The sequence below is a fragment of the Mercenaria mercenaria genome, chromosome 17 (genome assembly GCF_021730395.1).
Source record: "Mercenaria mercenaria strain notata chromosome 17, MADL_Memer_1, whole genome shotgun sequence".
In the NCBI taxonomy this organism is placed as follows: Eukaryota; Metazoa; Mollusca; class Bivalvia; order Venerida; family Veneridae; genus Mercenaria; species Mercenaria mercenaria.
This window is the reverse complement of record NC_069377.1, coordinates 39,928,206-39,941,423: the sequence shown is the minus strand read 5'-3', so window position 1 is coordinate 39,941,423 and position 13,218 is coordinate 39,928,206. Positions and strand designations below refer to the sequence as shown.

Here is a 13,218-nt window from a genome sequence, read left to right as displayed (position 1 = left end):
AAGTGTGCAATAAAGATAAATGGAATACATATTAACTATAGACATCTAGAAATGCAACTACTGCTATGGTAACTTTCACATCTAAAAGAGCATCCTGCCCCTTTCGGGCAGCACCCTGCCCCCTTTTAGGCAGCACCCTGCCCTTTTTGAACTCTAGAAATAACACTACATGATATTTAAGAAGACCTTTTCTGTGTTTGATTTTCTTACATACTTATACTACTTATTCCACACCAAAAACTATATGTTGAATTTGTGCAAGCCCCCAATGTTAAAATGACTAGCCTATATGTAATTTCATATTTTAAGTGTTTTTAAGAAAATAGTTGATTATATTGGTTGAAATGTTAAAATACTTTTCAAGTTTTTTATTTTTTATTCTTTTCTGCAAATTTGTATTCATCAAGACAACATCATGCAAGATAATGGTAAATGATTGACAGGGGCGTTGCATAGTAACTGAGATGGCGTGTCATTAGAAATGTTTGGGGTTTCCAGAGACTTTTTTTTTCAAGATTCCTGAACATAAAAGTCTAAATTAAAAATTAAAAATATCATCCAAGAGAGAAAAGAAAGTCCATTAAGTTGTACATAAGAGTGGATATAATGACTTAGCGAACGCATGTGGTCACAAAAGGTTGAACTGTGTTTGGTGCCGCTTTTCAACTGTTCTTTAAAGGTATTTAGTATGGCAAAGGCAATCTATTGATTGACCTCTGCCATAATCTTGTAATCAAAGGCAATCTCCAAACTGAAGATTGATAATCCTTTTTATTTAACATGAAACAAAAAAAGATAAGAATGACCAGGAAAGTATTGTCACCCATAACATGTTATGGTCAATAATTTGAATTCGGCGAATTGTAGAAAGTAGTAAGGTCACAGACACTTGGGGTCAGGACCCCCAACACACACACACACGCACGCACGCACGCAGTGACACAATCCTCCGTTTGCCAATATTTTTTTAACATTATAACACGTAGTCTACTAAGCATAGGTGGTGATCACAAAACGGGGTTTGTTACAATTTCAGCAGTTTTTAAACTGCCCTTTTTTACCATCAAAGCCTACCTATGAATCCCTGATATAAATCGGCGGGTCTGTAACCATTTTGTCAAATGACACCGGTCCTGACGAAAAATCAATAACTATCATAAATCAAATGGAAAACCTTGCGAATTACTGCGCATATCGTATAAAGTGGGCTTTTATCATGTAAAGTGATGATCCGTTTTAATATAGTCGTAAGCGTATTTATTTTGGTACCCGGCTTATGACACGTACGATACCAAGTGGGGGTCCAGTGCAAGCAAGTATTCTCAGAGTCAATTTCACTGATGCCTTCTTACATGATCTTTTCTTTAAAGGAGCATTGATGGTAAAAAGTACTTTTAAAACATGCAGAAATTGTAAGAAAAGCCTTATATATGATCGTCACCTTTTCTCAATACGTGTTTTAATGCTAAAATAATTGACTAACCGTCGGCAGGGGTTGAGAAGGGTAGGGTCCTTACCCTCCAAATGTCTGTCGTTAAGGTGTACAATGAAATTAATATTTGGAAAATGAGAAAAAATAAGTTTCGATATTTTACACATTCGCCCGTCGTGTCTCACATATATTTTATAATATCGCATTGAAAAATAGAGAAAAAAAGTTTTTACTTATGTTAATTGGACACCAAAATGAACAGATCTTTTGCATTTTTTAATGAGGACTGAGCTTTCCGAAATGGTTCTCCTTTCTCCTTATACTTGTTCATGTCATCATCGGCATGCATCTAGTGAACGGTACTTTGATCATGTCTTTAAACAAAAGATATATCTTCTATATATATATTTATCCGATAGATCCGTGGCAGAGTGGTTAAGGTCGCTGGCTTCATATCACTTGCCCCTCACCGATGTGGGTTCGAGCCTCACTCGGGGCGTAGAAATCTTCATTGTGAGGAAGCCATCCAGCTGGCTTACGAAAGGTCGATGGCTCTACCCAGGTGTCCGCCCGTGAGGAAATAATGCACGGAGGGGCACCTGGGGTCTTCCTCCACTATGAAAAGTTGAAAAGTCTCCATATGACCTATAATGGTGTCGGTGTGACATTAAACCCAACAAACTATATCTATCCAGTATAAGTGACCTTTGACGATGGTGAAACCAACACTCATTGTACTACTAAATACACTTGTGTAGCCTTTTATTGATTAATACCACTTTTGTGCATTCCTAAAATGATTTACTGATTTCAGCAAATAAATAAACAAACACAATTCCTAGAAAACCAAACTTAAACAACTTCCTTTATTGGTTTCGTTGCATATTTATAATTTTGTGGCGACAGTCTACAGGTGGTTAAAGACAGGTAATACATATTTTTGCTTACAGATTTTTTTAAAAAGCGTATTATTCTTTTTCTTTACAAGATAATTGATACTGGTAGTGTTTTAGATCTTATAATTGCGCCACACCATGAGAAAACCAACATAGTGGCTTTGCGATCAGCAGTCTGGTCAGGATCCATGCTGTTCGCTAACGGTTTCTCTGATTGCAATAGGCTTTGAAAGCGAACAGTATGGATCCTGACCAGACTGCGCGGATGTGCAGGCTGGTCTAGATCCATGCTGGTCGCAAAGCCACTATGTTGGTTTTCTCACGCTGCGGCTCATATATTCTTACAGAAACAGCAAACGTGTTATTAGATAAAACAAATATTTCATAGCTGTCACGGTATAAACTTGTAATAAAAAGAGGAGAACATATGTAGGCAGCCGGGTATCTTAGTCGGTAGAGCATCGGAACGATATTCCGAGACCCCGGATTCGAGTCCCGGTCTGGCTGCACATTTTTCTCATCCTGTGACAGAGCAACCAACTTTCATTCACAGGTACCTTGTGGTTGGAAATACAACCACCGTTTTGACTAGCCGCCGTGATTTGATGTTATTTTTCCTATTTGAAATTCTTTACATACACAGTAACGAAATAACCAACAACATTCGATTTAAATGCATTTTTTAAAAAAATGCAGTGATATTAAAAAAAAATGAGAAGATAACTCTCACGCCATTTTTTCAACCAACGGAAGTAGATTGAGCCCGTCTATGACCCATGTAATATTGTTCAACACATTCTTAAAACCTATGCATTACTTTTCTCGTTCTAAGTATGGATTATTTGTATGCAAACGAACTTTTTGAAATTAATATCTATTATTTGTATAGTCTTACGTGCAAAGAGATGGGCTCCGGTGATTTAGTTGGCGTGGTATGTGCTTTGTGCTGTTTTGTTTTCCCGCCGTTTGTCTTCCAGTCCATTGGACTTTTTACACCAAAGTGGGTATCCAACTCAACCTGTGACAGCATTGGTCTTATATATTCTTGCTGTTCTGGGGACAAAAATGACACCTGTGAAAACACAAACGGAGGAGACGGTACTTATTCCTTTTCTTTTTCTTTCTTCTTTTCCTTCATTGGCCATCACGAATAACAGTAGCAATCATATTTGATCTGTTTTGATGCAATTTTCAGGATAGCGAAATAATTTTATGCAAAGTTTCACTTTTAATAAAGCTACTCTTAAGATTTTAGATAGATTGTGAAACAAATTCTACAACTTATAAATTACTCTCAACACTTCATTTCTGATGGAATCTTTCGCCACGAATGTATGAGAGTACTGAAGCCAGTTTAGCGCCAGGCAAATGAGCAGCATATACTATTTGTAATGTCTTTGGTATGACGCGGCCGTTGCGCGAACCCCGTATTTCCTGCACTCAAAGCGGACGCTATACGTCTAGGCTAATGAGACAACTCTTCTAATAAGTTTAGTTTAAACATTCCCAAAATTGAGTACATATATTGGTATATATGTCATACTGTGGTGGAATCAAAACAGAAAAGGATAAGAATGAAAGATAAGTCTGATAGAATTCTTCTCCTTTGCGGACAAAATATAGCTGTATGAGCATATCGAGCTTAAATCTGTAAGGGGCTAGGAATATAGTCTTAAAATATGAAAAAAAATAAATATAATTTAGGGTCAAATCGACCAATATTTAATGCAAATCTATAAAATACTTAAATAAATGAAAACCGGTACTGAATATCAAGCTTGCTATGAATTACTTTCAAATTTCATTCTCTCTTTAACTTCTTTGGATACATGCTTTTTTGTTGTTGTTTTTTTTTTAAAGCAGTCGTATGCCAATAAGTGTATTTCAAAGAAAACATTTACAAAACATAATTTATGGAAATTGAATAGTATTTCAAACATAACGCCTCGCTTTAAATATACATTGCAAAAAAAACATGCAGCGAAAACGTGATATACTTCTCTGTGTGGCTTGTTTCGATTCTTATTAGTGGAAATGTAATTCAACCGAATAATCTGAACTAATTTTCAAGGTTATGTCAAAACCAAGCTGGGTAAACATTTACATTCAATATGCATTGAAAATAGTTGTGGTTAAAGAAATAAATGTATTTGCAATGCTAGCATTATAGATCGAAACTAATTATCTTACAGAAGTATAAGACCTAATAAAAAGATATATTGATAACAAGAAATATCTTTAAAAATGATGGTCGGCGAATTGTAATAAGGAAAGAAGTTTATGAATTTTTCATCTAACATTTATCTTTCATCTAACATTTTTCAAATTGCAAAACTAAACACCGCACTTTAACAATTTAAATGGTTCTCTTTTAATTTTTCGCAAAGGTTTCGTAGGGTTGCAATTTTGTTTCGTTTATCCTTAGACGAATAATTACAGCAGTAGTTTGATGAAGATTCATGAAGCGGTTCATGAGAAGAGGTCATTAAACGTGTTTATATTTTTTTAACTAAATTGGTCCCTATCCCCATTTGTAACAAAATAGCAGGAGACCTTACGATATTGTTACACATCGAGTTTGATAAAAATCCATTACATTTTAGTGGTTAATGCGAAGAAAGGCATATCTACTTTTAGCTATAGTGGTCCCTAATAGGGCCCAAGTTCCTATATAAATAAATTTGGAAGAGGACCTTATAATGATGCTCCAGACCAAGTATGACAAAGATCCACCAAGCTGTTCATGAGACGCTGTATAAAGGCATTTCTAGTTTTAGCTCTAGCAGCCCCTAAAAGGGGTCAAATGTCCCAGCTGAACAAAGTTGGCTGCGGGCCTAATAAAGATGCTACAAATCAAGTTTGATTAGAATACATGAGAAAAAATCAATTAAAGCATTTTTTTATTTATTTTTTTTTTATTTATTTCTAAAATAGGCCAACTGATCCCGCTTTAACAAATGCATATCCGCTATTCATGAATCTTTGGACTATGACGTCACACCTATAAAAAAGTGAAGGTCAAGCAAAACATACAATTGTAATTATTTCAATATTTCTGTTTCATAAGCAAAGTTTGACCGTAGACATATCACATAGATAAACTGTATGCAGCGTACCTTCATTTCAGTGTAATGAGATTCAGTCATTATATAGCATATACATAATAAAACAGATTTCAACTGAGTTCAATATTTGCATACCATACTAAAGAAAAATATTCATATATAATAAATCAGTTAAATAATTTATAACAAATATATCAAAGCAAACAAGTACTCATTTTAATATGCAATTTGAATAAGTCACAAAAGCAATAAACCTTTTCATATACAGACGACAATTGTAACACGGAAAATCTTTTAAAAAGCACTTCTCTACATAAAAGACACTTATCACACCCTTATTCATGTGATACGCAGACCGTATTCAGCTCTTTCTTTAATTTGATATATGTTGGTATTTGAACAGGTTTTTATCATATTTATTAAACTTACTTATCATTTTGAGATATATCAATATTCTTGCTAAATATACTGAGCCAAAGTTAGCTTTAAAACTGTGAACAACGTCGTTTAGGATAAACGCTTTGTCTACATTTCACTCAGCTTAGCACAATCAACAGAGTGAAAGAAATTGACACTCTCGTCCAATCAGGTAGAGTGTTGCATAAATCTTCCATTTTGATAAATTATCTATAATGCGTTATCAAGTAGTTTGATTTGCAAACTGAAGTCACGTGGCATAGGTAACGAATTCGTTCTTAGACGGCGTTCGCCGAAAAACAATAATATGAAATAAGGGACTGCCTCAATCGGGAACCGATCCGACTTCAGCTCATCCCATAACATTTGAAAAGAACTGTCTAATGACAGCATGGAAGGACATATTTTTTTAATTCAATAGTAAATATCTCATTCAGTATATCGCATGTTACCGTAGAGGGATCGATCCCGATTTTCGTCGCTACGCGTAGGATCGATTCCCTATCAATTTAAATGTAGATTTTGGAATAAAAACAACTCTGCCCATAATGTATTGTATTACAGGTAATTTCCGCCTCTTGAGTAGGCGCACCCTCCCTCCAGAGAGGTATATTTATTTATATGAACTATGCTCACTATGTGCTTTTATTTACAATATCCATATTTTGTACTGATGTGCTAAATTTTGCGGTTCGGACAAGTTATGTTGACGCTTATCAGGCACAAGGAAAAAGCGTATTCTTCCAAAAAATCCGAAGTCAGACCCTCTGTGCACGTGCCGGAAATACACATTTTTTAATTCGATAGTATATGTCTCATTCGGTATATCGCATGTTACCGTAGAAGAATCGATCCCAATTTTTGCGACGAAAATCGATAGGATCGATTCCTATTAACGCAATAAATTGCCTTTGAAACTCAGTGTTTTGTTTTGTTTTCATTCAATGTTTTTGTTTTCAGATGTTTAAAGTTAGTTAAAAGTTTAGCATATTATCATATATTGTTCGTTGAACTAACATAATGATAGACTCTAACCGATATATTATAAGTAACACCATTTATTAATGTCAGGTTTTTCACATTACTGGTTAATATTTTCGATTTCCTATCACCACCTTTAGAATTGGATGCGAGAGTTCTCGGGCTCGAAGCAACAGCGTTTGCTGTAATGTTCCTAGCGATATTCGGAACATGTTATGAAACCTGCTGTAACAAAGATGAAGAGGACACCGGATGGTGCGGTGTAATTGGAGGGTGCTGTCTTCTGCTCTTTCCAGTAGCAGGTAACCGATCGTGTTATGAGCTGAAATGCTTTTTCAATAAAATAAAGGGCAATTCGACAAAATCATGTTGTTCAAGCCGATCTTTTTTCTTTCTTATTCCATTTATTTTCAAAAGAGTGTGCAGAATCTGTTGTAAACTAGCAAAATATTTAAGTAGGGAATATGTATACTTAAAGACAAACTAACACATGAAATATAACAACATACATACCGTGATTAAAGAAATCTATACATAAGCCAAATTTTATGGCATGTTACCAGAACTACTTTTTTCCTTTCGCACAACTATAAATGATTTTCAAATGTTGTTTAGGTGAAAGCTTAACATTTTAACAGCTGACCCCATTACGTTTGTAAATGTTACAAAATTAGAGATTTTACATGAATATGATCCCATGGACGAAGATAAACAGTAAATATAGCTAATAAATTCCACTCTCCATTTTCCTAAATAAGGTTGCCATTCTTTAGTTATTAGAATGTATCTAGAATCACAAATGACTGAAAGTGACATGTGCTTTTCCATTATACTAATAGATGTTCATAAATAAGACTTTTCGGAAGCAATTCTAGAATCCCGTTCCTATTTGCTTGCAAAGCGTAAAACTACGTATTATCTTTCTTTTTAAGGATTGTTCAGCTTTATTGGTTGTATGATCATTGCTGGGAGTTACTCCACGTCTGAGCTCGGCTGGTCGTTCTACCTCTGTCTAACGGCAGGCTGTCTCATCCTTATTATGACAATATGTCTTTGCTACTGCTTCTGCAAGGCACTGAAGAACGAGGATGACGACGACGACGGTAGGTGTGACTAAATATCAAAAGATTTCTGTGTCGTTTTATTAAGCAGATAGATGTGTAATCTGATATACATTGTCATCATTAAATTACAATTCGGCCAAATAATTGATATGAAGTTCATGAAGTTCTTTACATCTTGATGTACTTACTCTGTGAAACAAAGCGGAAGTAGCATTCTTTTAACTACCTCCATCACAGAAAATATTTTGTTTTGTTACACCCAAACAATTATTGTAATATGACGATTTTCCAGTTTCAAAAAAAAAGGGATACCAAATGCGCTTTCCGGAGAATATTTCTGGCAATTGCGGGCACCAGGTTGAACCACTGACCTTCCGCTAACCAAAATTAGTTTTCTCACATGAAATAATGCTGACTCTTAAGCTGGGCTTCCATCACAAAGCATAGGGGTAAAGCTATTTAAAGTTAGCAACCATATTCACATGGTCAGTAGTCGATGTTCCAACAGAAATTCAATACCATAGTTTTGTTGTTGTCGTTGCCTTCAGATCTGTTTTGTTTTTCATACTACATTTATATTTTCAGTACCAACAAATCAAGGCACTTCCGGGGGTATGGTCCCGTATGAGGGAGGTGGAGGAGTGGCCCCTTATGGTGGGGGTCCGCACGTTGCCGTGACACAAGTTGAACAAAGGGCTGTAGTTCATGACCCGGAAAGTGGAGGTCTTCTGGTCATAATGCGGAAATTCAGTATCGCACACATCGTTCATAATTTTAGAGAAAATTAAATACGGCTTCAGTTTTCATTATGACTTAACAAAGATATGATAATTCAGAAATTAACATTGGACATTTAATTTTTTCACTTTGTACATTGCGTAGACATCTTTTTTTTTCTCTTTTTTTTTTTGCACTTATAACAGTTCTTATATGCGTTTATATACATGTAGAATATATATTGCAGTAAGACTTAGCGAGTGTTCTAATACTAACATAGTAGGATAGAATTTCTTTATTCAGAGATTTTACTAGTACATGTACAGGATATGGTAAAATTTATTTTAGTTGTTTTAATTCAACGACTTTACTGGTATATATATCATGTACATAGTAATGAAGAATTTAGTTTAATACAACAAATTTACTGGATAAATAGTATGGAATACCTTCATTTGGTCTAAGGAATTATCTAAATGCAAGGGTCCGGAAGCATATCTGTGTATATGTCGCACTCGAATAAGTATTATCAATGGCGGCAAATGAATTAGTTGGGTTTTAATGCAGGCCATTTTAAATGCCAAACCACGACTTTCCTGTTACCCCTGCAAGCACTTTTTGAGCACTTGGTGGTATTTTGGGATATATATATGTATGTATGCTTGCTGTGTGTATGTGACGTTAATTTTTATATATGCATATAATATGATTAAACTAAAACAACCCTCTTTATACAAGCCATGGCAATGTTAGAACCAAGCTTACAAAAAACAAATCGAGGAAGGCGTCATAAAGAATCGCGTTAAAGTTATACTAACTGACTGTATTCAATACAATAAAGGGAATTCGTTTATTTAGCAATATGAAACGTATATACATATGCACATGCTTCGTCAGTCTTTGCTTGTATTCGTAATATTTCATGTACATGTACACTTGTATTTGTTTTAATTTTTGTTCATTTCGTTCTTTGGTTGTTTGCATTACAATTTATTTGGTAACAGTTCAATATCAACATATTGTATGATACAAAACGAGTGTAGGGTAGCATCTAGTTGTATTCAGTAAGGGGATATTACCAAGATAATGGATATCACAAATATGCGCTCCCAATCTTAAAAAATTACATATCGAATTCAAAAGTATAAATATATACACAATAGGAGAAGAGTCCAGAATTACGATAGTACATTATTTATTAGTGTAACAACATCTGCAGAATCACTTAGTATTTAGTAGTAAAACCGCACTGTGGAATTTCTTGAAAAGTCAAATTTGGATAGATTATTTTGGTCCGTGTGATATTCGCCATTTACGTTCAAATTAAGTTGAATATTCGACAAACGCCTATTAGTCTCTAAGAATGCAAAAACAACATTTTTATGACAGTAATATATCAACAGAATAAGACATTCATTACTTTACTTACTTAAATCTCGCCCATGTACAATGCACATAACATAAAGTATCAACAGATTTAACACACAATACAGTTAAAACATGCAAACAACAATTCTTATAAGAATTACAAGAGACTATTAAAGTACATTCAAACACTTACATGTCAGTTTTGAAGCTGAGTTACACGAAACAAAAAAAGCAAATAGCAGTCATTACATTTACTTGCCATATCACTAACACATAACTCAAGCCAAGTTCATTCAATTTTCGCCATGGCGTCGAGGCTGCAATGTCATGTCAAAAATACATGTATTCCAAAGCACGGTATTCTATTCTTCTGGTGTCTTTTAGTCAATATTGTTTCAGAATTCGTATTCAAATGCATTCCATGCTGATTGTTCTGAGTAATAACTGAAACATTTGGACTGTACGGAATCCGATATAGTCACTGACCGTTGTGGGACAGTTGAATAGCTTTCTCATACTAAATAGCGAGTGTTTTGAGGCAAGAAACTACTAATTCATGATTTGTCCTGAATCTTGGTTACGACGACTTGGAAGTATTACGAACGAAAGAAGACTAAAACAGTATTTGCAAGGCTGTTTTCAGTACAGTATAGGCATTTAAACTGCATTGGGGATCAACTAAAAGCAAACTTTTTCGTCACGTCATAAAAGGACCATACAAATGTCTTTCAAAAAGGATTTATTTAGAATAATAAAATTTACTCCTTTCTTTACAAGAAAATATATTTGTTGTTTATTTCATGCGAAAATGAAGAAGTAAGTACATAGGAAACAAAAATCTATACAACTCATAACTGTAACCGTAAGTCTTTATTCAATATGAAGGCATAAGCTGTTATGTAAATGCCCAAATGAGTACGTTTCAGTTTATTTTCTCAAATTTCAATACCTACGATACAATATATCACTACACAATACAACACAATATATATATCCGCGACACTATTACTTGGCTTGCGTAAAAAGTCATTATGTATATTGAGGTTATTTCTATACAATTGTCGAAACATGTTTTGTTTAACTTCTTCCAACATAGTGGTGGAACACGGCATTATTTAAAGCACAGACAGAACTACCCGCGCAAATCATTTGCCCCGAAAGGTGACATGATAATGTACAAAACATCACTTCATACTGTTTGGTCTACCTTTATACATGTTATATCATTCTAAAATACTCCTAGGTATTAGAAACATTAAACATTTCAAAGATGTCTTTGGTATGTTTTGAATTTATCATGGAAAACGATTTTGGAAGGGTATATTCCATTGTAAATTTCAGCCGTTTTCGACAACAAAATATTTCAAAATTCCAGTTTTGCTTTTATTTGTTATAAACTTTAAGATACTAACAATATTAGTAAGCATAAAAGCAATACTTCCTGTAAAACAAATTTGTGAAATTTAGAAAAAAAATAAGTTTTACCATTAAAATTTCGTTGGCCAGAATTTTAAACATGAAAAAATTATAATTTTGCATTATTACAGATATCTTAAAGTTTAACAGATATAATACCACAACCCCGGGTGACCTTTATAATGATGTATAACATGTAGCTCTCTATATATTTATTTTATTATAGTCTCATCAATGTACAATATACATGGAATAAAACATATTCTCATATTAAAACATGTTATACTTCAAATTTACATATAACAAAAGTGCATTGCCTACAAGAGACTTTTGATAACTACTTATAGACATCTAAATACTGTATGAATAACAGTCACAATTGTTATTATGCATACCCTTAAAACTAGATTGTTATTGCTTATCAAAGATTTAAATACAGCATTAAAATGCTTGTAATAAGATATGGGCGCGAACGCGCACTATCGAAAAAATGGTGCAAAAATCAGATATCCATTATGATCAGATCATAAAGAAACTGATAAGTAATAGCATTCTAGGGTTATCGTAAAAATTTCATATATCAAAGAGAGAAAAAGATGAAGTCACATTATGCAAACAGTTTAAAAGATATCCGTTATATTTTGTCAAACAGAGAAAAGATAATCGTACATTATCTACATAGTTCAAAGGGACTGGCCTCCAGATTGTTCGACAACAACAAAAAATATAGTTTTTTCTTAATATCTGGAAAATGCTAAATTTCTTAAGAAGGCTTTAAAACTTAATTACTGACACACTATATGTCACTGAAACACATGAGCATTTGCTGTTTTTACTACTTTTTACGATGAAAATAGAAAAGCGTGTGTAACGCTTTTACTCCAGGTAAACTGTCTCGATTATAAATATTTATATTTTGAATTCATAATTCACTACTTCCGCTTTAGCGCTATTGGTTACGACGACGAGAAAATGTCTTTTTTGCCGCGGCGGTCCGGGGTTCATAATATGACCAAACTTCAATTTGAAAGAAAGATTATTCTTATCCAAATCTGGAGGTCAGTGCCTTTAAAATATCTTTCTTTTAAAATATCAACACAGGCACTAGCACTATATCTAATCAATAATGGACTGGAAAATATTTTCCTTCATCTGATCTTGTTTGACATAATACCAAAATTTTAATTTATAAAACAGGCATATATGTGGAACTTATGATAAAAGAAAGATTACAAAGTAGCCTTTTATGAGTTTAACATAAACATGACACAATTTATCTATTGCTTGATCTATCAAATGAGTGATGGGTTTTTACATGACTTTCTTTTTTTTATTTTGCTAGCCCCAGATATTCTACATGTCTCCAGGCGGTCTTTTTTAAATTTTGATTATAATTAGATACTACATTACACAATGTTAAACATGGATATTAGAAATTACCAATATAATACAATGTAATTCATATATTTATGTGACAATAGTTACTCTTGTAAATAGATGTATTCGAAAATGCAATAAATTAGTAATAGATACTAGTTCCTGATTCATTCTCAAACTCTTTGCCCCGTCCAATCTGGTCCCAGTTCTTAAGACTTTGTGTTATCAATCAATGTTATAAAGTGTTCATGTGATGTTTTACATTTTCAAGGTTCCCTAAATTCTCTGACATTTCCCTAGGCTTGAGGAACTTAAAAAAAGTTTTTCCTTTGGGCGTTATAACCATGTTGCTACAGAGCAACTTAAAAGTAGGTGGATTTTTCTTAGGCACGAGTCAAACGAGGCAATCAGGCCTTATTAAATCAACGAGAGACAAATACACCCCAGATTAAGTTATACTTATAATGTTTCCATTATCTTATTCC

The 13,218-nt window shown here is 33.8% G+C and overlaps 1 protein-coding gene across 1 annotated transcript; it reads left to right on the top strand.

Moving 5' to 3' along the window:
• Nucleotides 1-2,238: 2,238 nt before the first annotated feature.
• Nucleotides 2,239-12,891, top strand: LOC123536449 (uncharacterized). Its single transcript, XM_045319643.2, has 5 exons — nucleotides 2,239-2,359; nucleotides 3,218-3,426; nucleotides 6,932-7,093; nucleotides 7,724-7,894; nucleotides 8,441-12,891. Exons 2-5 carry the CDS (start codon nucleotides 3,234-3,236, stop codon nucleotides 8,641-8,643), a joined length of 729 nt encoding a protein of 242 aa, XP_045175578.1. The 5' UTR covers nucleotides 2,239-2,359; nucleotides 3,218-3,233; the 3' UTR covers nucleotides 8,644-12,891.
• Nucleotides 12,892-13,218: the final 327 nt, after the last annotated feature.

Excerpts from the sequence above, each read along its gene's own strand:
- LOC123536449 (XM_045319643.2), top strand. The coding sequence starts at position 3,234 with ATGGGCTCCGGTGATTTAGTTGGCGTGGTATGTGCTTTGTGCTGTTTT. Across the intron at positions 7,094-7,723 it reads TCTGCTCTTTCCAGTAGCAG|GATTGTTCAGCTTTATTGGT; the intron begins GTAACCGATCGT and ends TTTCTTTTTAAG. Across the intron at positions 7,895-8,440 it reads CGAGGATGACGACGACGACG|TACCAACAAATCAAGGCACT; the intron begins GTAGGTGTGACT and ends TTATATTTTCAG.